The following is a 26,088-nucleotide window of genomic DNA, read 5'->3' as shown; positions in this document are numbered from 1 at the left end:
CTTACTGAAACCCTTCATTCAGTGATTGCACAGCAGATCCACACAAAGTAGAGATCACATGGTAGAACTCACACATACAAATCTCAACACAGTCTGGAGCATGAAGACCATCCAGTTACACACACAAACTAGTTAAACACAACCACACAATTTCACTCTGTTAAGGGTTGTTAAGCACAGTCAGACACACCATACAGCAAAACCGATTTCTTCCCAAGGAGACTCCATGCTTATTCTAACGGAATCTGTCTGCAGCCTTCCTCTCTACTCTTTTGACATCACAGGAACTGCACTCCACAGGTTTGAGTCACAGGTAGATCCTTCAGGGTATCCAAGACATATTACTAACTGGAGTACCTCAAGGTTCAGTACTTGGCCCTCTTCTCTTCTCTTCTCTTCTCTTCTCTTCTAGATAGACTACAGCATCATTCAGATGCACTGGTTTTTCTGCCACAGCTACACTGATGACACAAAACTCAACTTATCGTTCCATCTAAGAATAGCTGCATGGATCTTGGTTTGCCTGTAGGCATCTGGGACTGGATGTAAGAACACCACCTCAAACTCAGCATATAAAAAAAAGACAGAGTTCCACACCTTCCCAGCCAATCAAGCAATTGTGCAAAACTTCCCCATTCTCCTAGGCTTGTCATTGATAACACCATCCTGGTCCTCCAGGAAGTTGGGGCTAGTTTTGATGACCAGTTTAACTTTACAGACCAAATCACCAAAACTGCTCAAACTGCAGGTTTGTGCTCTACAACACCAGGAAGATAAGACCATTTCAATGTTAACATGCTGCAAAAACTTGTCCAGACTCTTGTCATCTCTAGGCTGGAATACTGCAATGCTCTTTAAGATGGCCTTTTTGCATACACATTTAAACCTCAGCAAATTATCATTAGTGCCAGTTGCTACCAGCATTAAGGTCAGTTTGCACAGTACCTGCACATTAAACTTTTGTGTCCTTAAGGATACAAGTATGTACCCAAAACAAGGGTACCACCCCAGTGAAGCCGTTGTACCTTAAACATACAGTACATTACTATTAAGGCACTTACATTTAAACCATTAAACCATGTCTGTCCTAGCTTGTACTTTTTTAAGAAGTTCTTTTATTGCAGCACTTATCATGTTACTTTTTCCATAGGATGAATAGATTTTGTTGTTGTAATCCACATTTGTAAATGTACTTAAGAGATTCTGGGTACCTGGGCACAACACATACTGGGACTCTATTATATATCATACACACAAGCCAACATACCAGTGTCATTTCTTTGTTTGTTCTTATTCTCTGTGCATAATTCCCACAACAGTTTGGAGCCCTCAAGTGGCCGGAGGCCACCCCATTGCTTAAACCATTCCTGGCCCTTTTCAGTAATGGACAGAGCATATTTCCATTATCTTACCTACTGTGTCTTTCAACCAGTTAAACTGTAGAAATGGTCAGCTGATCTAAATAGAGACGCACACTGTAATACATTTAGCCAAAGTGTTTAATTGGCTCACAGTAATGCGATTACCAAAGTCTTCCATCAATTTACACCATGCTGTTAATTATAAAATGTTTAATGCTGCACTAATCTGCTGATTCCCAAAACACTTTGTCCATTTTCACCATCAAAATAAAGCGACGATGAAAGAGTTTTGTATGTAAATGGCACTTTTAATGATTTTTTTTTTCAACAAATGGTGAATGAAAGAAGGTACTAACCTTCATAAAATGTTGATTGACTGTTGATTTTGAGATGTGGGATTTGTGTGATTTTACTATTTTTAATCAATAAACATAAACATGTACATGAAATTATATATTTACAAAATATTAAAAAAAAACAAAACAAAAAAAAAAACAATCTAAAAACAAAACAGGAAAATGGATAACAGGATTAGTAGCAGGACTGCAAAATTAGCCTGAATCACTCGCTAGCTAGTTTAGGACCAACTAAACAAATATTCCCATAAATTAAAGGAAAATTATTGTTTGTGAAATTTCCTTACAGTTACTTTGGTATTAAATGGGTCCCACACAGGACGTGTCTGACAGTGTTCTAAAATTGGAAACAATTGTTTTCTATGAATGTACACACACCGCTGCTGCTGCTGAGTATCCGTCGGCGGCTTCCACCTACGACTCCGGAGGCTGCTCAAATTTCTGCCGCGCCACGGAGCGCAACTCCCATATTTTCCATTAAATTCGACCCAAAGCATTATCAATGGGCATATATTATTTACTCTAGCTTGCTCATTCTTAAAGAGGGGAAAAACCTTCGTAACTTTTGTGTGTACTGTCTGCCAACTGAACCGCATCGACGTGCCCTATGTTTGATACTCCATGCAGTCAACACTACAGTGTTTGTTGTAACAGAAAATGGAATGGGATTATTTACTTGTCTTTCCACCATGCTGTCGAAAGGGTGCAAATGATTTAACTTCTTAGGTATCACAATTTTAAGGACTGTTTCTTTTTTAATAGGCAAAAAATGATTTGATAACAGGGTTGCACACAAAAAGTAGGACATTAAAAAAATTCTGTTTTTGCCTCAGTTGTTCCTCTAATGCTTTGAATACAGTAATGGGACACCAATGTTTGTACCTTGTTCATGGAAACAGGCAAAATCCTTACAACCAGTCTATAACAGGGCCACTGTCTGCACATAAACAGCATGTAAATCATCCACTAAACCAATCTCAAAATTCCTCAAACACTCACCCTTCTTGTTCATGTGTTTAGAGAGGTATAGAACCATCACAACAAAAGAGCAAACCATGTAATCTCTATGGAGATGACCACAAAAAAAAAGCTCTGAAAGCAAAATAAATAAATAAATAATTTAAGCTCTTTAAAACGGCGACGGAGAGGCAACGAGTGATACGGATAAGGTCGGTTCTATACCATGCATAACAAATTAGCACAATCACCTTATTTAAAGAAATCAAAGTTCAACCAGTATATACTTGATTTCCTTAAATTTTGGGATAATTATTTCACAGTAATTATTTCCACTGTGATCACAAGCATCAAAACCACAAAGCACTTTGACTTTTTGATTAATTATTAATGTGTAAATGTGACAAATGACCATACATTACAATGACATAAGGACGTTATTGAAACTCATACTTATTTTTTAGGATATTATTGTTGTCTTTTTGTATAGTTTAAATAAATCAAAAAATGCTCTGTTCTCAAAATAGAGGAAAAATTATAGATCTGCTAGTTGTCATTTGTGGGTGAAACGCTTAAGAAACACAACTAAACTCTCTTAGTATATTTGAAGACACGCACATTTAAAAAAAGACTTGATTCAGACATGAAAGGCTCAGTGCTTTTTAACGAATCAATTGAATCATGATTCTATGATTCACTCATTAACACTTGAAAGATGCTCATTTGTCACCACCTTCTGCCGTGAAGATATAATCTGACGAAATAGTCACTGAAAGAATCGTTATGGTGAACCGTTTCAAAAGACTCGAGTCACTGGGATGAATCAAAATCCCCACCGCTAGTAATCGGACATATTTCCAAATGTTTTAATGAGAAAAAAATGCTGTGAGGTCTTTATTTAATCCATTGGGAATAGAATGGATCGTGAGAAGTGGGCATTACATACCAGAACGGAGACAGATTTTGTGTTGTGTTTTCAGAGTGCTTTGTGGTCACATTGATTGATTACTGTTTAGTCTGATTTTGTGTTGTCTGATTATTCATCTCGGTATTTCGGCGCCACTAACCTTCACCATCACACTGATCAAAGCACAGGGAATGGTCAGAAGGACCATGTTTTCTATAAACCAGCAGAACCAGATTGCAGAATTGCGAACCCCAACAACCCGCAGAACCTCCTTCAGACGGCGCTCCTTCTCCAGAACCAGGCCTTTGATGGTCTGGCAAACAGTGTAGATGAATGCCAGCACAAGGAACATGGGCAGGATGGTGCCGATGGATGAAACAAAGCTGCAGGGATGACCAGAGCTGATCTCAGAGGAACAGTTCTCCCAAAAATGAACATTCTTTCAACTTTCACTAACATTCTATGCTGAAAAATGGGAAAATGCAGGTTGTCCAATTTACTAAATCATATTATTTGTGATCTACACAACAAAATTGTGTTTCTATAAACTTGTAATTCTCTAAAATGTGCACTCTTCTAGATTACATTTTGCAGAGTGAATGTGAACCAATCAAGTATGTTCAACAACATGAGCAAGGGGTTTGTAGTTCCCAGCATGCTTCTCGGCATGCTTTACATGGGACTTGTAAAAATGTTAAAATTAAGTGCTATTTTATGAATTTTTGAGCAAGATGAGAAAAGGGGGAGAACCCATTCAAACCCGCCGGCGGGTCCAAAGGGAGGCGCTATACCGCAAAAAAAGTTTGCGCTTAAAACGTTAAGGTCCCTGTATAAATAAGTCAGGCATATGAGGTATTATTTGCAAGCTTAGAATCTGAACTTTTCACTTATGCATTTTTGTTACATAAAATAACAAAATAAGGCCTCAAAACATTTGCGTTGCAAATTAAAGCCCCCCCAGAGGTAACAGGGTAGAAACATTTATATGAAAATAAAAGTCACATAGCACCTAAATGTTTTCTAAATGTATTCTGTTGCCCTAATACCATACTTCGAAAGATTTTCAAAAGAATCACAAAGTGAAATATGATTTCTGTAAGTCATCAAATATAAACATCTCATTTTTGCTCTGATAACTGCTGCTGTATGCCCCAAGTAGCTAAAAGCTTGATATCTGCTTTTACCTTATGCAGTTTTCTAAAAAAAAAAATAAAATAAAAAATAGCCATTTTCTACTTGTCTGTGAGCTTGCTTGGCTGAATAATCCAATGTTATTTTCTATTCCAGAACAAAATATTCCATCCAGCAGGAAAAGCATGTTAACAAATCATCAGAAAATATATTTTCGACTATTGATGATAATGTTATATATCATGGCAAAGGGGTGGATCTCTGATTTCTAATGATTGAGCTTCTAGTCCACTCAGAGGCCGAGATATTCAATGAAACAACTAGGGTGGTGCTTGAATTGACTGGAGGCAGTTCTAACACTACGCTGACGCTAGGGGAGTGTCCTTCTGTGTGACCTAGTTGAAACCTTTCTACAATAACAGCAATTCAAAAACTGGCTATGGAGTTTAAGCCCCGGCCTTTTAGGCACGAAGCTGTCCTGTATAAAAGCAGGCGCGCAAACACCATTCCTCTGAATTTTCTTTCTTCAAGACAGCGATTCATCTCTCGTCTAGAAGCCTTCTACTACTTCGCCGTTGACATACACGAGTCAGCGGGCGGGATCTTCATGGCAACGAGGAGACTCTCCGCTCCCCTGCAGTGTTCTGGTGAACATTTACTCTACCTCGCCGCTTGATGCTTCGCTGGTGAATGGGCCGCTTCAGCACCCTGATTCCCCGCAGTGCTTTGGCAGGAGTTTTGTATCCTTAAAAGCTATTGTGATATTGTGCATATACTAAAAGAGCCGCTTACGTGTTCACATCTTTTTCAAGATGTCATTCCGTAAGTGTTCATTATGTGAGGGACACATCCCGCTGTCAGATCGGCATGAAAGCTGCATTCACTGTCATGGAGACAGACTGCTCTCACTGCGAGGGCATGAGTCTCAAGATGCTTCACTTGCGAATAGCCCTTGTTCTGAGGGACAGTTCAGTCTCCCGCGCCCTCCCACCGGCCTCTTCTGTGACTCCCGAGGGATCACATGAGAAGGCACGGCGGGGCCGCGAGGACGAGCAGGATGAATTTGAGGTGGACCTCGTGCCGGCACAAGCCCTGCGAGCCCCTCAATCTCCATGTGCATCTATGTCGTTACAATATGTGCGTGATGAGCTTCGGTCCTCTGCTGGAGTGCACAAACTCATCATGTTCGGCAGTTCATCTGGCGAGTGGTCAATGGATGAAGTTGCCACCCCTTCCCCCAGAGTGGGTGAGGAGCGTGCATGCATCACTGACAAGGAGATGCTTTGGGTCCTTTCAAGGGTGGTCAATGGACTCAAGTGGTCTCCTCCAGAGGAACCTGAAAAATCTCGCCTTGATTTGTGGTTCCTGTAGTCTGGACATCGTCAAGCAGCCGCATTCCCCTGATCTGCCCCGTTCTTCCCAGTAGTTCATAACGAACTTACAAAATCATGCCAAGGTCCAAATCATTGAGATCACATTTTTTCCCCATTCTGATGGTTGATGTGAACATTAACTGAAGCTCCTGACCCATATCTGCATGATTTTGCACTGCACTGCTGCCACATGATTGGCTGATTAGATAATCGCATGGATGATTGTTGGTGCCAGACGGGCTGGTTTGAGTATTTCTGTAACTGCAGATCTCCTGGGATTTTCACACACAACAGTCTCTAGAATTTACTCAGAATGGTGCTAAAAACAAAAAAACACCCAGTGAGTGGCAGTTCTGCGGATGGAAACACCTTATTGATGAGAGAGGTCAACAGAGAATGGCCAGACTGGTTTGAACTGACAAAGTCTACGGTAACTCAGATAACCGCTCTGTACAATTGTGGAGAGAAGAATATCATCTCAGAATGTTATTCTGAGATGCGGGTTGGCGCTGTTTTAGCGGCACGAGGGGGACCAACACAATATTAGGCTGGTGGTTTTAATGTTGTGGCTGATTGGTGTAGAATCTTTTATTTTACATTTTTTTTGTCATTATAAATTTTTTGAACACATACAGTGAAATTCTTTATTTTTTCCCATTCCCAGCTAAGCTGGGGTCAGAGCACAGGGTCAGCCATGATACGGTGCCCCTGGAGCAGATAGGGTGAAGGGCCTTGCTCAAGGGCCCAACAGTGGCATCTTGGCAGTGCTGGGGCTTGAACCCCCAACCATCTGGTCAGTAACCCAGAGCATTATCCACTTTTTTCTTTTTCTTTTTAATCCTGATGCTTCTCTTCACCTCGGATGCATTAACTCACTAAAACTCTAGCAAAAAGATTTTAAAAAGTTGTAATTTATTATTATGATTTGAAATTAGTGTTTTATGTTTTTTATTTATAATAAAATAACAATTTTACCCATGATGGCAAAGCTCAATTTTCAGCTCTCATTACTCCAGTCTACTAAGAAAACAATGTGTCACGTAATCCTTAAGAAATAATGTGTTAACCTAGTACTAAAGTAACTAGTTAGAATGGCTAAATTGGTTGTGCTACTTAATGAAGTGTGGAAGTCTCAATCTAGTGTTTCTCTCCTGCTGAGGTATTGAGTACACTTGCATTTTGTTTTAAAGTTACTTTACACTTGCAAGTCAAATTTCGGTTTTAAAAATAACCAAAAAGAAACATATTTCTCCTCAAATTCATCAATCTATTGTTCTTTTTAGAGATATTCCATGCATTTCTGTTTTGAAAAAATAAAACAAACTTGATCTAACCGGCACAGAGAGAGAAGAACATCCCAGATGCACAACAACAAGAAGAACATCAGAGTCTCTAATTTGAGAAAAAGACTCCTCACAGGTCCAAAACTAGCAGCTTTTATTAACAGTATATGCCGAACTCTTCCATTGCTGCAAGTAGAAGATTCTTGGATGAATAGAAAGTTTGAAGAGTACAGCATTTATTTTAAAAGAAATAGACAATTGTAAACATTATAAATGCCTTAACTATAATTTTACAATTATTTTCAACTAATGTAATGCATCCTTGGCGAAAAAATTCAAAGCATTTTTTATTTTATTTTATTTGGTTCCAAATCAGTAGGATTTTTTTTCTTCCATGGAACAGAAAGGATGATATTTCACAGAATGTCAAGGTTTCTTTTCCATATAATAAAAGTGAATGGGGACTTGAGCGGTAGAGTTAAAAAAAATGACAAAACAAATATCAAACATTCAGACCAATGTTTTGATTGTGCCACATAGCCACAGTGTTTACAGTGAAATCAACCTACCAGTGGCTTACTTATAGTTGTCTTTGCATATTAAGCTGGAATAGGAGAAAGTATTTTAACCCTCCTGTTAGGTTCGGGTCATTTTTGACCCGTTTAAGACTTAAAAACAGTGAAAAACTAGACTTATTCTTAAGTTTGGCCAAAATGCTTTTGGGTTATCCTCAACACTGACAATATGAATATGTAAAAAAAAAAATATATATATATATATATATATATATATTCGTTTTTGTTTTTTTTTTATAATATTTGTTTATATTTATGGAATGTCAAATTTTTTGCCTACACCTTTTATGTTCCAGACAAATATGACCTGGAGGTAAATACTGCTGGTTTTCAATGCAGCTGTGAAGCTTCTCTTGAGAGTGTCAAGAGTGTCACAAGATATCTCTCGATCTCTCTCTCTCTCTCTCTCTCTTAAAGAGATAATAAACATTATTGTTAATTTTAGATTTCACCTAAAAAAGACATGTGAATAGGAATATGAAGGTGCTTATTTTAGGCGACCATTTTTTAAGGTCTTTTACTTCCAGAAGTACAAAAACTTTCACCAGGAAGCAGTAGACATCTAATACATTGCATACAATAGGGTTTCAGCAAAATATTTATCATGTTTATGATGTAGAGTTTTTAGAAAATCGTTTATGAAATATGATATGCACAGCTTCATAGAGTTAATGTGTGCAGATATTATAAACACACCTACACTTACTGCCAAAACTGTGTGTAGTGCACACACACACATAAACACACGCGCACACACTTAGTTATATGTAGTTGTTCAACTGCATAATGTTGATTTGACAATGTTGACAATGCATTTGCTGTACAATAATGTGTTATATTTTTAGCAATATTCCTATGATTGTGATATTGCAGAATATAAACCATGATTGTTTTTCTTTCAGACTAATTACATTTGTAAGTAATATAAGTATCAGCTTATTTTAAGTACTGAAAATCCATACAGTAAAGATTTACTGTATATATATTGTACAGTTGTAGTACCACAACTCACAAATATGTGGCACTCTTTCCAGTTAAAATGCTACTATAGAAGCCTTTATTCAGTGTGAATACATGTAGGTAAGCCTATGCCAATTTATAGATAAGTGTGCTATAAATTTACTGAAAATCTATTGAACCCAATACGGGTCATTTTTGACCCGAACATCACAGGTGTCATTATTTTTAAACATAACAGAAGGGTTAACATAAAAATCTTACCCACCGCCATAGCTCTCAAATCTCATTTGTGCTTGTATACATTCAAATGCCATGTCAAGACATGTCCTGGCAGGTTCGTGTCAATATGTCAATAACGGTCATGAGACACAAGAACCATTGTTGTTGGACATGGGGGAAGATTTTCAGCAAATAACTTGAAATTGGGTCTATTCCTCACACAAAGCTATTGTATGGCTGGCTGTAAGGCAGATGACTTGGATTGTAGCACACCAGTCATATTGGCTTCTTTTATGGTGCTTTTATAGTCTTTTTTGGAGCTTGACAGCATCCATCCCCATTCGTTTTTACTGTATGGAAAAGAGCAGTGTGAACATTCTTCAAAATATCTAATTTTGGTTTTCATGGAAGAAAGTAGGTATTTTAAGTTTGGAATGACATGAGGGTGAGTGAATGATACAATAATTTTCATTTTTGGTGACCTGTTCCTTTGAGTTAATTAATGTGGTTAACTGGTTAATGTGCTCTTGCTGATCCTGTGTCGTGCACGTGGCTTTGATTTGATGAACACGCAGGCTGCTGCTGTTGTTCTGAATGAATCCTGCTGTGGTGGCTGTTCAGATAATCTATATTTTTACACCCGAAATGCACACACACACACACAAAGTGCTCACTGTCAGTATGATTTATCATTTGATGTCGTTTTGATAATACTGTAAGCCTGTATTAAAGTGCTCTCATAAGGCCACTGAAATGTCACGTCAATATCAAAGCAGAAGCCTCCGGAAAGCAAAGTGCTGTCTGCGCTCAATTAGCTAGTAGCAAAGATATATCATGCACTCTCAGGATCTGACACACTATAGATTTCTCATATCAGTTCTGCTTACCTTTCATAAATACAGCCAGAGAGATGGCACAACACAATTAGAGTAGACAACAGAAACAGCAGGAGACAGCCAGAGTGAACTCTTTAAAACAATTTAATTCACAGTCACATCAAACTCAACTCTCTCTATCTCTCCTTCTATTTCAGTTTTTGTAAACACAAATGAGTTATCTGCAGTCTTCATGGATTTGGAGGGAGAGAGAGAGAGAGAGAGAGAGAGAGAGAGAGAGAGAGCTATTTCCTCTGTTCCAAAACTAGTAAGCTACCTAAAATGAGAGCATTTAAGACACCATAGGTGTGTTCCCGATGTGATGCATGTTCAAAGTAGGTAACTTAATTATGCCTTCGCCTAAGACACTTGGTTTAAGCCAAACTGTCTGGCAGCATCATCAGTGTATTTGTGAAGACAATCCTAGATGCACTGCGATGAGCTCAGTGAAAAAATAATCCAAGACTCGAGAGAAATGGTGCTTATAAATATTTCATTAACTGATCAATGTTGATAAAAAAAAAAACAGTTCAGAGTAATTAAAAATGGATTATTTTAACAAAATATGTGTGCACTACATATTGTTAATCAGAGGATCATGCCATTAGCTTAGCAACATGCTAACGTCAAACTCAAGTTGTGAGTGTTAATCTCTTCAATGAAACTCATTGACAAAGGTTTTTTGACTGTCAACAATAGCATAGACCAGACAAAGACACATCATGATCTTTTAATTAAAATTAAAAAGATAGTCAGAATGTGTGACTTGTGTTGTGAATATGTTGTTTCCTTAAAAACGCGCAAGACATAATGCAATATCCTAAACTGTCTAAACGTGTGGAAACTTACATGTTAATAATAATACATGTTCAACATATTAATCTTTAACCCTTTAAACTATATGGACTCAAAGTGGTGGCGCTATATCGCGAGGTTACGCTTAAAATGTTAAAGTTTCCATATACATACGTTAGGCACATGAGGTATCATTTGAAAGCTTAGAATCTGAAATTTTCAGAGATAACCATCACTTCTGCATTTATGTTACTTAAAATAACAAAATAAGGCCTTGAAACATTCACGTTGAAAATTAGCGCCCCCCTTGAGGTAATGGGGCAAAAATATTTATTCCTAAAAATACAATTCCTTCACATAGCACCTAAATGGACAAGTCATATATCAAATGAAAGGTCTCATTCTCAGGAATGTGACTGTATAGTTAATTTTGTTGCCCTAATACCACAGTTTGAAAGATTTTCAATTTCAGATTTTTTTTTTTTTTTTTTTCTGTGAGCTTGCTTAGCTGAAGCTAAGATATGTTACATCTTAGATGTACAGAACAAAATATGCCATAAAATGTATGTGATAAAATATAATATATTATTGCAAAGGGGTGGATCTCAGCTTTTAATGACACTGAGATTGAGCTTCTAGTCCACTCAGAGGCCGAGACATTCAATGAAATAATGAAGGTGGTGCTTGAACTGAAAATTAAACTGAATACAATATTATTTTTTAATAACTGGAGTCTTTTTTATTATTTGGAGGGTTCTCTGAAAAATTAGACCACTTTTTTTGCAATTAGTCCACATTTTGTGTGAATGGTGAGCTTTTAAATTTGAGTGTGTAAAAATTACAGGCATCAGAACAAAAATGCACCAGAGTTTGAGGGGTTTTAATGTTTGATACACGTTTAAATAATTGTAAGTAGTTTATACTTTTTTCAGTTTGGTCTGTTAGTTACAAGTTTATGTCATTTTTCACATCATCATCATCATCATCATCAAAAATATGTTATTTTTATAGACTAAAAATTATACAAATATTATGCCATTTTAGTCAGAGTACAATTGCCTAATGAACATGATGAAATTCGGACTAAATTGAAAGTACATTTTTATCAAACAACAAAAATTATGACAATGAAAAAAAATTCTGCGAAAACTAGGATAAGACGCTACGAACGGTGGTAAAGGTGTTTACACGCAAAGCAAATTGGGGTAATGGACAAATTATCTTTTTGCTTAAACCGCTTATGGCCTTACAAACAAATGGTTTTAAAGGAAACCATTTAAGGTTTTTACATTACCTTGCACATTGTCGGCTTTTTAAGAACAGGACACTTTTAACAAACAAACAAACAAACAAACAAACAAAAAAAAAAACACCTGATTTCCATTAATTACAATGTAGTTTCTATGTATGTTTTCAAACAAAGGAACATTATATGGATTTAGGGCTGAACATGTGCTGCTTTCGGTGTAAACCCTCAATCCAGTCAGGCTGGAATCTTTTGGATGAATTGCTGAGGTATTCTAAAGCTTGTGAAGTTCTTATTCCTCTTACATTTAAAATTTGGATTCTGGCTTTTTGTGTGGCGAACAATGGCCAAATGCTGAAAAACAATTAGTATTCTCTCCATTATCCATCTCTCTCTCCCTCTCTCTTTCTCTAATGCTTTAATAGAAAGGGAGTTTTGGGTGTTTTCAAGTGGAAGTAAATGACGCAGGTCTGACTAATTCTTCTGGGAGGTCGACTGGCGCTACAGGAATACTGAACACTCACACACACAGACATACACAGCCTCACACAAACAAAAATACATTAATACATTAATAATTGATGCAAAAAAAGGACCAATCAAAGGCATCTTCCACTGTCCGGCAAGACGAGGCAAGAATATTTGAATTGCAATATGATAAACATCATCTAATATTGCTATGCTGCTCAGCGTGTACCGCACACACCCGCTAGAGCAGGGGTCGGCAACCTATGGAGGGGTAATCACTGGCACGCCAGCAATGGTGAAAGAGAATTAGACTATTTTATTTATATCAATTCCACACCTGCATTCCAATCTACATCTTGATGTAATCCTTCTCATGATCACGCAGCGTATTTTCATGAGTTGAATGGGAGGCTAAACAAAAAGTTAAAATGTGACGAGACTCACGCTGAGCGTGCAAGCCATTCGCGCACAGCACAGCCATTGACCAGGAAAATAAAAAATGGCACGTCAAAAAGGTTGCCGACCTCTGCGCTAGAGGGTGCCGCTTGCTCACACATCACTGTCTGAATCAGTCTATTTAAAATCTTTTGCCATAAAGTATTCGAGCAAGGCTATATTTCAGTCTTAAATATTGATGTCTCAGAGGTCAAAATCTGCTGGTTTTTAAGGTGTTTTGGGTGGCTTTCCCTCATCATGCAAGTGCACGTTATTTAACTATCATGCCCGTAACAGAGAAATGTCACATCTGTAATGCCAGTTTATCCTCATAGATGTGAAAATAACACAGAATAGAAATTAAAAATGTTCTTAGGAGTGCCAACCCTTCTATATTCTGTGTTTATTATTATTTTTTAGATTGTGAATTTAAATTTAAATTAAGAGTATTTACAGAGTGTTTGGTCTTCAAAAAACTCATGAGAGTTCTAAGACATGAACCAAACCAACCAGCTCTGAGATGAAAAAGCATTTGAAAAAAAAAAGGACAAAGGTGCAAGAGAGTCTACTTAATGTCTTTCAAAAAGGAATGAACTACAATTCCATGTGGCACTGTAAATGACGTAATCAAATTTAAAACGTTGGAAAAATATAAAACTATTGCTTTAAAGTTGTTGATTTTAAGTGTAGTATTGATATATTTAAAGTAGGGCTGTCAATTTAATGCATTCAGTGCAATTAATTACATACAAATAATGCGTAAAAAAAAAACATTTACTCAATCAATCATGTCCCCAGACATTCCTTCCAAATGAAACATTCAAGCATGAAGTACCACCTGTTTTCTCCAGGGGGCAGTAAGCGAAACTCGCTGTATATGCAATGCGCAGCTTATACAGACAGAAAACAAACCACACTCACTGAGAGCAGACATCACAAGATGAGAACACAGTTCTTGCAAACACAGCTGTTGGAGTTCAAATCCGAAGGCAGGGATCTGAAGACATGTTTTTCTAAGTTTCAAACTTCGTTTAACTTGACACAGCGGCCTAAAACGGTATGTTTATGATGCACCACAACCAAAGTGAGACGCTCCAAAGGCGTCCGTCTGATGCAGGTAAATTCAATTTCAAAATGAATTGCTGTGAAATGTAGGCCAATGATGGGCTTATGTTCAATAATATGGAAATAAACAATACATTGCATTTTAAAGACACTTTTTGTATTGTCTTTTTTTAATGCTTTACTTATGTGCCAAAATAATGTAATGCATTTTAATTATCTGTATTATTATTTTTATTATATATATATATATATATATATATATATATATATATATATATATATATATATATATATAGATATTATTATTATTATTATTATTATTATTATTATTTATAATTATTTAAACATAACAATTTATAATTATTTAATCATTATATATTGAATTATTGTTATATGAGGAGCTTTCTCAGCAAATATTTATGTATGCGATTAATTCGATTAATTAATCGGCATAACAAGTAATGAATTCAATTACAAATTTAACTGATTGACAGCCCTAATTGAAAGTATACAGCAAAATATTCAGGTATAAAGATATAAGTAGTCTGACAGTGTAGAAAACCCGACTTTACAGAATAATTTACAGTGCGTTGTGAAAGTGGGCAGTTGCTTCAGAGCTGTGCTTTATTCATCACGATTCTCTGATTGGTGGGTCATTTCCCTATTATTTCCTATTAATTCTGCAATTAATCTATTTTTGAGATAAAATAATGCAGTCTCATAGCTTCAACAGAAGGATATACCATCGATCAACAAACTCTGAGCTCACGATAGGTTTGTATCGTAAAAACTAAATTGAATATTTACTTCCGGAACCCACTAGTGGGGCACACATTACACATCTGAGCTTTAAATCTGGCCAAAAAAAAAATGCATTTTGGTTTGGCCGTTAATGTTACCCTCCAGTTTTTTATCGGATTGTTATACATATATATATATATATATATCTTTTTAAAGGCCTAAAACATGAATGTAACCACACAACAGTAGCCTGCATGCTTATATCTGTCAAAAAATGTAGCATTGTTAGGGTACAGAATGTTGTTGCGGCAATAACTGTACATAGTTACAATTCACGGTTGTAAAAACAACTGTATTTGTTGGAACTATTTAACTGACCACTAATGGAGAACAGCTGCTGGTGACCCTCAGGTACCTTGAGTTGGAGACCCCTGGCCTGATGTCTCAGTTTCACAGTAGCAGGTGTTTGTTCAAATCAATAAAACACGACGAGTTTCACACTAATCAATAAACACATTAAAACACAACACCGCACCGCTCTGCAGAGCTGTTGATGTCCATGTCATCACAAATAAACAGATGGACATGAACCCCCACAGACCTGATTAAAAACACACTGATGGATTTTTCAGGCTGATGGAGAGGGAGCCAATCAAAGCCAATATTAATTTGACATTTACCTGAGCCATGAATCACAGGCAGAGTGAGCTGTTGATTATGTTGTAGGATTGACAGAAAAAAACATCTCTGGTATTTCTACATGGTTTACCATCACACTATCAACATCAACCTATCATTTAAATATTAAAATACAGATAAGTTGTGTTTATATCATCTCTGATACTTCTTGGGCATGAACAAAACACAATGAGAGGGAAGAGAGGAGAAATCCAGAAGTGTTTATATCCCTGAATAAATACTTTCAGGTCATCAGTTACTCTCTCTCTCTCTCTGTCTCTCTCTCTCTCTCACACACACACACACACTCACACACACACACACACTGTAAACAAACACACAGAGAATGTTCTGGGTGCTTACGTATCATCAACGTAACATGGGTATGGCATCTGTTGTGCATATACTCCGAGCGGCTGGCTGATGCCGGTCTGGACCCGAATGATTCCACGGTCCAGCATATCCTGCAAGTATACAAACCCTCCTCTCACATACCGCAGGTCATTAAATGGGTTATCACGGGCTGACGGATACCAGGACCTGAGAGAACAAACACAGTTCATCCAATCAAGCCAATGCAGTTTTAACACACAATGATTCTGCGTCAATGTGTGGTAATGTTGCCATTCTTTCTGTGCTTATACTGTATGTTGGTGTGTGGTGATGTATGTTCTGTTCTAACCTCTCTTTAATATCTTGGATATGTTATTGTGCTGTAATATTGTGTTTTGGTGTTTACAATTGCATCTTTATTACTCACAACTGCATGATATACACTTGCAATTGTGACTTTATTTCTAGCAACTGTCAATTTATTTCTAGTAATTGCAACTTTATAGAGAAATGAAGTCACAATTGCTAGAAATAAATGCGCAACTGCGAGAAATAAAGTTGGTGCATGTTGATTTTTGTTCACGAAAGCCAGATCCCGCCACGCAATAAAAAATACAAATAAAAGAGGTAATTCTGACTTTATATCTCACAAGATTTGTCATGTAATTATGACTTTTATATCGCAATTGCGATCATATAAAAACAATTGCGGCTTTATTTCTTGCAATTTTGACTTTATTTCTCGAAGTCGGTATGTGGTGTTAGTGTATGGAAGCTGGATCCTGCAACAGAATAATAAAAACAAAATGTCTGACTTCATATCTCACAATTGAGACGATTTGTCATGCAACTTTATTTATTACAACTGCACAATACATCATATAATTGCAACTTTATATCTTGCAATAACATAAATTAAACATGCAGTTGCAACTTTTTTTTAGCAACTGTCACTATATTTCTCATAATTGCGACTTTAAAGAGAAATAAAATACCTATCTGCGAGAAATAAGGTTTTAATTGTGAGAAAAAAAATTGCAACTGTGAGAATTAAAGTTGCAATTGTGAAAAATAAAGTTGGTATTTGTTGATTTAGTGTATGAATGCCAGATCCCGACACAGAATAAAAAAAAAAATAAAAGGGTTAATTTTGACTTTATATCTCACAATAATGACTTAATTTATTGCTATTGTGACTTTATTTTGCGCAAGTGCAAGATATATCACGTTATTGCGACTTTTTATCTTACAGTTGCGTCATATACAGTAAACTAGCAATTGCAGCTTTATTTTTTGATTTTTTGACTTTATTTCTCGAAATATGGTGGTGATAGTGTATGGAAGCTGGATCCTGCAACAGAATAAAAAAAAAAATATTCTGACTTTATCTCACAATTGAAACTCTGTTTCACACAATTGCAACTTTATATCTCACAACTGCATGATATATTACATAAATGTGACTTTATATCTCGCAATAACATGATATAAACTCGCAATTGCAACTTTATTTCTAGCAGTTGTCACTTTATAGAGAAATAAATCACAATTGCTAGAAATAAATGCGGAACTGCAAGAAAGAAAGTCACAATTGTGAGAAATAAAGTCGGTATTTGGTGACTTTGTGAATGAAAGCCAGATCCTGCCATGGAATAAAACAATAAAATAAGAGTTCCCTATCTGTCACTCACTCGACATTGGCGTCGTGGTAGTGACACTAGGGGTCACTCTTGGGTGCCCGAGACACCTCTGGTCTTTGATAAAAGGCCGATGAAAATTGGCGAGTGGTATTTGCATGCCACTCCCCCGGACATACGGGTATAAAAGGAGCTGGTATGCAACCACTCATTCAGATTTTCTCTTCGGAGCCGAACGGTCATGCTCATTGAGCTGAATACTACTGTTCATTCACCTCTGCTGGATCTGATGGCGCATTTCAGCGGCTTCTCCTCCCTCTGCACTGGTGCACTGCAGAGAATGCCCCTGGGCGCTTCGGCAGAAAAACTAGAGAGTATATTTTCTGAAAGAGCATTTTTCCCCTCCAAAAGAGTATATATTTCTCTAAAAGAGCGCACACACGTAACGTCTTTTTAAAGACAAGTCTTTTTAAAGATGCTTTTCCAATTGTGTGTTATTCCTGGTTGCGCTCGTTATCTCTCGTCTTCTAACAGTCACGATCACCGTCTTTCGTGTCTGGGCACTGCTCACGCGGAGACAGCGTTCGTGGATGGTCATGTTCTCATCCTACCCCAGAGGCTCCCGCCTCGGTCCTTTTACCCACGGGTTTGAGGCCAGTGCGGCTAGCACTGGGGGCGATTTAGGGACCCCAATGGGACCGCCTCCGCTGAGTATCCCCCCGCGGACCTCCCATTCCCCAGCATGCTCGTCTGCCCTGATCGGACTTCCGGGTGAGTCCGCGACCCAGGGACAACGAAACCCGCTGCTCTGGAGCTGGTAAGCAGACCTCCATCTTTTTGTTACCTTCTTGCATTTAATTGCGCTGCATGCCCAAGTGGCTGCAGTACTCAAGAGCTCAGCAAGAGCGGTTTCCTTGTTCCCTGGGTCACGTATCCGGTGTGTATGGCCATCATCACGACCACCGTCCACCACTCTATTTGGCAGGTTTGGCGCTCCAGCGGCAGTCTCCCGGCCCTGAGCGCCCAGCTGTGGCACAAATCCGCCCCCGATGTAACAATCTCCACGGGTCACGAGGACAGGCCTCTTCCTCCCCCATCCCAGGCTGTTCGGGGGTGGTCACAAGGAGCCAGGTAAGTGCTTTGATGTCCTTAGACTCAGCACGGCCACAACGTGGTGTGGCACCTCGAGCTCCACCCTGCCGCGAGGCCCCACCTGCCGGTACATCTGATGACGTTGTCCCTTTGGTCCTCCCTTTTGGCCTGTCCCTGTCTCCTCACATCTTTACGAAGGTCGCAGAGTCCGCCCTTGCCCCGTTAAGGGAGGTGGGCATTCGCGCTCTCAACTATCTCGACGATTGGCTAATTCTAGCTCACTCTCGAGACGTGCTGTGCGCACACAGGGACCTGGTGCTTTCACACCTCAGCCGACTAGGGCTTCAGGTCAACTGGGAAAAGAGCAAGCTCCCCCGGTTCAGAGCATCTCTTTTCTCGGTTTGGAGTTGGACTCAGTCTCCTTGACAGCGCACCTTACGAACGAGCATGCCCAGTCGGTTCAAACAGGGAACAGCGGTTCCACTGACACTTTTTCAGAGGCTCCTGGGGCATATGGCATCCTCGGTGGTGGCCACCCCGCTCTGGTTGATGTATATGAGGCTGCTTCAGCACTGGCCCCAGACTCGAGTCCCGAGATGGCCATGGCGCCATGGGACACACCGCATGGCCATTACATCGGTCTATCACCGTCTTTTCAGCCCTTGGTCCGACCTCTCGTTCCTACGGGCAGGTGTTCCTCTAGAACTGGTCCCCAGGCACGTCGTGGTCGCGACAGACGCTGTTTGCAATGGGCACGCAGCCGCCGGCCTCTGGACGGGTCCGCGACTGCATTGGCACATCAACTGCCTCAAGTTGTTGGCAATTCTGCTCGCCCTGCGGAGGTTTCGGCCATTGTTCCAGGGCAAGCACGTGTTAGTTCAGACAGACAACATGACAACAGTAGCATATGTCAACCGCCAAGGTGGTTTGCGCTCTCGCTGTATGTCACAACTCGCCCGCCGTCTCCTCCTCTGGAGTCAGCAGCACTTCAAGTCGCTGCAAGCCACTCACATCCCGGGCAACCTCAACACTACAGCGGACACGCTGTCACAACAGGTTACCCTCAGGGGAGAGTGGAGACTCCACCTTCAGGTGGTCCAGCTGATTTGGAGTTGATTCAACAGGCACAGGTGCACCTGTTCGCCTCCCAAGAATCCTCCCCACTGCCCGATCTGGTACGCCCTGACCGAGGCCCCCCTCGGCATAGACGCGCTGGCACACAGCTGGCCCCCTGGCATGCGCAAATATGCGTTTCCCCCAGTGAGCCTGCTTGCACAGACCCTGTGCAAGGTCAGGGAGGATGAGGAGCAGGTTGTCCTGGTAGCACCCTACTGGCCCGCCCAGACGTGGTGCTCGGACCTCATGCTCCTCACGACAGCTCCCCCTTGGCGAATTCCCCTGAGGAAGGACCATCTTTCCCTTAGGGAAGGGGCACCATCTGGCACCCGTGCCATGCCTCTGGAATCTCCATGTCCCTGGACGGGACGTGAAAGACCTAAGCTGTCTCCCACCTGCGGTGGTAGACACGATCACTCAGGCTAGGGCCCCCTCTACGAGGCGCATGTTTGCCTTTAAGTGGCGTCTGTTCGCTAAGTGGTGTTCTTCCCGTCGGGAAGACCCCCAGAGATGCGCAGTCAGATCAGTGCTTTCCTTCCTGCAAGAGAGGTTGGAAGGGAGGCTGTCCCCTTCCACCTTGAAGGTGTACGTTGCTGCCATAGCAGCACACCACGACGCAGTCAACGGTAAGTCCTTAGGGAAGCACGACCTGATCATCAGGTTCCTAAGAGGCGCCAGGAGGCTGAATCCCTCCAGACCGCGCCTCATTCCCTCATCGGACCTCTGTAGTTCTTCAGGGTCTACAGAGAGCCCCCTTTGAGCCTTTGCAGTCATCCGAGCTTAAGGAACTCTCCTTGAAGACTGCCCTCCTGACTGCACTCACTTCCATCAAGAGGGTAGGTGACCTACTAGCGTTCTCTGTCAGCGAAACGTGCCTGGAGTCCGGTCCAGGTTACTTTCATGTGATCCTGAGACCCTGACCTGACTATGTGCCCAAAGTTCCCACCACCCCTTTTAGGGACCAGGTGGTGAACCTGCAAGCGCTGCCCCAGGAGGAGGCAGACCCAGCCCTGTCATCGCTGTGTCCGGTGCGCGCTTTACGCATCTATTTGGATCGCACGCAGAGCTTTAGAGTCTCTGAGCAGCTCTTTGTCTGCTTTGGTGCACAGCGGAAAGGAAGCACTGTCTCCAAGCAGAGGATTGCCCACTGGCTCGTTGACACCATAACTATGGCATATCTTGCCCAAAACATGCCGCCACCGGTAGGGCTACGAGCCCATTCTACCAGGGGTGTAATGGCTCCCTGGGCCCTGGCCAGGGGTGCCTCTCTAACAGACATTTGCAGAACAGCGGGCTGGGCAACACTCAACACCTGTGCAAGGTTCTACAACCTCCGGGTGGAACCGGTTTCGTCCCAGGTAGTGGCACGCAACACAAGCGGATAAGCCCGGGATAGCTGGCCGGGTGTATCGCTTGCACACAGCACCTTCCACCTCCCTTGGAGCTGAAGACGTGCGCCATTAATTCCCAGTAATGTTCACAAACTTTGTTCCCTGGTTGACTTCCTCCGAGCCCTGTGGCAGTCGAGTTTTCGGAGAGACTCGCTGCGGTCCAGTACACGCGCTAAGAGCCCTGTTCTGGGGTAGGTGCTCCGCATGTGGCGGTTCCCTGTAAGGCTAACCCCATGCGATCTATATCTTCCGCTAGTTCGTTTCCATGCTGGCAAACTGCTTCTTCCTTGGGCAGAGCCCCTCTGCCCCAGTCTCCATGTTTGTAGTAACTCCTCCCCCATTGGGCAGGATCTACCTTGAAGGCTCTCCACATGGTTGGAAAGACCATGTGATGTATTTTTCCACTTAAATATCCCCCCTCTCTTTGGGCGAGTTGTGGTCTCTGCGGTGTCTTCCCCTTGGGAGGGACACCCCCCGACTAGACCTGGCGGCCCAGTCGGATAATCCCCCTTCTTTTTTAGGGAGTGGAAAAAGAGAAGGGGAAAAGAGGCCACGACTGGGTTAAGCCTGTCTCTATCTTTGGGTTGTCGACTTGTCCCCAAAAAGGGCCGTTCGACACTCATAACTGTGTCAGTGGAGGTTACGTGTCAACCTGGTGTACTGGCTATGAGGCACACAGCAAGTCTGCCAACCACACACCGCCAGTTCACGTAACACCGTTCAGCCTTGTGGCGTTTTGAATAGGGACCCCTAGTGTCACTACATCGACACCAACGTCGAGTGAGTGACAGATAGGGAATGTCATGGTTACTGGTGTAACCTCCGTTCCCTGATGGAGGGAATGAGACGTTGTGTCCCTCCTGCCACAACGCTGAACTACCCGCTGAAATGGCCGGACCTTATATCGGCTCCTCAGCATAAAATCTGAATGAGTGGTTGCATACCAGCTCCTTTTATACCCGTATGTCCGGGGGAGTGGCATGCAAATACCACTCGCCAATTTTCATTGGCCTTTTATCAAAGACCAGAGGTGTCTCGGGCTCCCAAGAGTGACCCCTAGTGTCACTACATCGACACCAACGTCTCGTTCCCTCCATCAGGGAATGGAGGTTACACCAGTAACCATGACGATAATTCTGACCTTATATCTCATAACTGTGACTTAATTTATTGCCATTGCGACTTTATTTCTTGCAAGTGCAATATACAGTATACAGTATCACGTTATTATGACTTTTTATCGTACAATTGGGTCATATAAACTAGCAATTGTGGCTTTATTTCTTGAAATAAAGAAATAAAGTCGGTTTGTGGTGATAGTGTATGGAAGCTGGATCCTGAAACAGAATAAAAAAAAAAATATTCTGATTTTATATCTCACAATTAAGGCTCTTTTCTTGCAATTGCTACTTTAGAACTCGCAACTGCAATATATAAACTCGCAATTGCAAGAGATAAAGTCTGAGCTGTAAGACATAAAGTCAGAATTACCTTTTTTAATTCTGTATTCTATGGGGGATCAAGGCACAATAATTTATGTGTTCTGTTCTAACCTCTCCTTGATTTTGTCCGTCCTCTCCGTCTCCTCAATGTCCATGCGGATCTTGTATTTTATGTGGGTTGGTGGGTGGGGGTCACTTGGGTCATGGCCGTTTGCACTGAGATTCGTGAAGACCACTCCAGCCCAGAACCTGTCTTGATCCAAGAGCTTCAGAGAACGGTCAACCAGCAGAGACTCACTGCTGACACCTTCAAACTTGTCTAGATCAAAACACTGTAACAGAAACACACACATAGTCACAAACACACAGTGTTCAGCACTTCTGTTCCATCTGAAATTGACAGAAAAGAACAAGGTTCACGTGGTGAACAGTGAACAGAGGTTGCAGGTAGAACAGAAAATAAGCTGCGAAAGAGACTCATGACTATGAGGTCAGCCACAGATAGAGAAAAAAGGGTTGAAACATACTCTATGCAAGTACGTGAACGCAGACACATCTTGCAGTGCAAGCTCGATTTCACACATCATTCTATTCTGAAATGTGTTAGACCGCAATTCATAACACAAATGCATTCTCAACATTGCCACAAGGGGCGCTCCTATGGTGCATTTTCTTTTTCAACTAAACTACTGTCATGGCGGAGGAATTATGAGAATATTGCTGAGCAAGTAAGATAAAGTCAGTATAGTTATAGCACTTAACCTGCATAATAACACATCCAGTTTTGTGGCATAGACGTTTGAAAAAAACTATCACCTCCTTGAGTGCTGAGGTTTGTTCCCGCCATGGTAACGAAGAATGCATGTCCAACATGTTCAACCAGACCGCACTAGTGCAATGCGGTGGCCAAGCACTCGCATCTACATGCACGTACTTGCGTAGAGTATGTTTCGGCTGTGAGACTTAAGTTCCTGATATACTTGTGGAGAATTCTTCTTCATTCTTCATTCAGGGGTAAAAAGAAGTCCTAAACAGCCGAGCAACGGTATACTGTTTCCGAATATTCAGACACCCGTCACATATCTTTGAGAAAAGGCCAGTGGGAATTGGCGAGTGGAATTTGCATGCCACTCCCCCAGACATATGGGTATAAAAGGAGCTGGCTTGCAACCACTCATTCAGTTTTTTTTTTTTGGAGCAGAGCAGTTGTGTTTCAGCGAGCTGAATTCCTCCACCGATCCATTCACCTCAAAAGCTGTTGGATTTACGGCGCATTACAGCGGTTTCTCCCCCTCTTGCACCGGTGGTATGCAGAGAAAGCCCCTCGGCGCTTCAGCAGCTAAAAGACTTTATTCTTCCTAATAAAAGAGTATATTTTCCTACTAAAAGAGTGGCACTCATGGAGAGCATCTTTTTAAAGATGCCTTTCCGTTTGTGTATAATTCCTGGTTGCGGTCGTTACCTCTTCCGACAGCCACGATCGTTGTCTTGTGTGCTTGGACGTTACCCACACGGAGACAACGTTCGTTGACGGGTTATGTCCTTACTGTGAGAACATGACCATAGCAACGTTGCGGTCGCGGCTTTCCTTCCTCAGAGGGAAAGCCACCCCAGCAGCTCCCCGCCACGGTCCTTCTACCTACGGGTTTGAGCCCGCATCGGTTAGCACTGGGGGAAATTTGGGGACCCAATGGGAGTCACTTTGCCGGGTATGCCCCCACAGACCTCCCATTCTCCAGCACGCTCGTTCGCCCTGGTCAAGTTCTGGGATGAGACCGCCGGCTCGTCTGAGGCCGAATTCATGGTCTCATTCGTGGCTCGCAAAGAGAATAAGCTGTCAATCGCAGCATCGGAGAGCAACCGCTGGGCACCATACCTTTATGGCAGGCATGGCGCTCTGAAGGCGGGCCCCCGTGCGCCCAGCTGTGGCACAATTTCACCCATGCCAGGACAGTTGCGACAGGCCGTGAGATCGATTTCCCTCCTCTCCCGTCCCGGACCGGTCCTATGGTGGGTATACGGAGCCAGGTAAGTGCTTCAATGTCCCTAGACTCAGCACGGCCACAAGTTTGGGGCTTGAGCCCCCCCAACGTGGCGCCTCAGGCTCTGCCCCGCTGCGAGACCCCACCCGCCGGTACATCCGATGCGATTGTTCCCTTGGTCCCCCTCACCCGGAGCTTGGGGGCGTGGCTTGCGCTCCCCAACCCATTGCGGTGGCTGACCAGGACCGTCCAACTCGGCTACGCGATTCAGTTCGCCAGGCATCCAACCAGGTTCAACACTGTCCGCTTCACCTCGGTTATGGGCGAGAACGCCGCTGCCTTGCGTGCGGAGATTGTGTCCCTTCTATAGAAGGATGCGATAGAGCCTGTCCCTCCTGCCGAGATGAAGAAGGGGTTTTACAGCCCCTACTTCATCATACCAAAGAAAGGCGGTGGGTTGCGGCCAATCTTGGACCTGCGAGTACTGAACCGGGCCTTCCACAGTTTCCCGTTCACAATGCTGACGCAAAAACACATTTTAAAGAGCGTCTGGCATCAATATTGGGTCGTGGTGGTAGACCTGAAGGACGCGTACCACCACGTCTCGGTTTTACCTCGACACAGGCCCTTCCTGCGGTTTGCTTTTGAGGGCCGGGTGTACCAGTACAAGGTCCTCCCCTTCGGTCTGTCCCTGTCACCTCGCGCCTTCACGAAAGTCGCAGAGGCAGCCCTTGCCCCTCTAAGGGAAGTGGGCGTTCGCAGCCTCAACTATCTCGACGACTGGCTGATTCTAGCTCACTCTCGGGATTTGTTGTGTGCGCACAGGTACTTGCTGCTCAGTCACCGTAGCTGGCTGGGGCTTCGGGTCAACTGGTAAAAGAGCAAGCTCTCCCCAGGTTCAGAGCATCTCTTTTCTCGGCATGGAGTTAGACTCAATATCTCATGAGCGAGCATGTGCAGTCGGTGTTGAACTGTCTGAAGGTGTTCAGGTGGAGAATGGTGGTCCCACTGAAAATATTTCAGAGGCTCCTGGGACATATGGCGTCCTCGGTGGCAGTCACACTGCTCGGGTTGATGCATATGAGACCGCTTCAGCACTGGCTTCAGACTCGAGTCCCGAGATGGGCATGGTGCCGCAGGGCACATTGTGTGGCCATCACGCCGATCTGCCGCCGCCTGTTCAGCCCTTGGACAGACATTGCATTTCTGAGGGCAGGGGTCCCCTTAGTGCAGGTGTCCAGGCAAGTCGTGGTTACGACAGACGCCTCCAAGCGTGGCTGGGGCACCGTGTGCAACGGGTGCGCAGTCACCGGCTCCTGGACAGGGCCATGACAGTGTTTGCATATCAACTGCCTTGAATTGCTGGTATTATTGCTCGCCCTGCAGAGGCTTCGGCCGTTGATCCAGGACAAGCACGTGTTAGTCCAGATGGACAACACAGCGATGATAGCATACATCAACCGCCAAGGCGGCGTACGCTCTCATCGCATGTCACGACTCGCCCGCCATCTCCTCCTCTGGAGTCAGCAGTGGCTCAAGTCATACCGAGCCACTCACATCCTGGGTGACCTCAACACATCAGGGGAGGTCACGCTCAGGGGAAAGTGGAGACTCCACCCCCAGGTGGTCCAGCTGATTTGGAGTCGATTTGGTCAAGCGCAGGTAGACCT

The 26,088-nt window shown here is 42.2% G+C and overlaps 1 protein-coding gene across 1 annotated transcript in view; it reads right to left on the bottom strand.

The window, feature by feature from the left end:
* The window catches only part of LOC127456485 (phospholipid-transporting ATPase ABCA1), a 221,481-nt gene that overhangs the window by 129,130 nt on the left and 66,263 nt on the right, over positions 1–26,088 (bottom strand). Inside the window, exons 13-14 of the mRNA XM_051725006.1 lie at positions 22,548–22,768; positions 15,789–15,965 (exon numbers count right to left, since the gene is read on the bottom strand). Of these exons, the coding sequence (XP_051580966.1) occupies positions 15,789–15,965; positions 22,548–22,768 (398 nt within the window). The remainder of the gene's footprint in view (positions 1–15,788; positions 15,966–22,547; positions 22,769–26,088) is intronic.

Source organism: Myxocyprinus asiaticus, chromosome 2 (genome assembly GCF_019703515.2).
Source record: "Myxocyprinus asiaticus isolate MX2 ecotype Aquarium Trade chromosome 2, UBuf_Myxa_2, whole genome shotgun sequence".
Classification (NCBI taxonomy): Eukaryota; Metazoa; Chordata; class Actinopteri; order Cypriniformes; family Catostomidae; genus Myxocyprinus; species Myxocyprinus asiaticus.
This window is presented reverse-complemented; position numbering and strand designations above follow the sequence as displayed.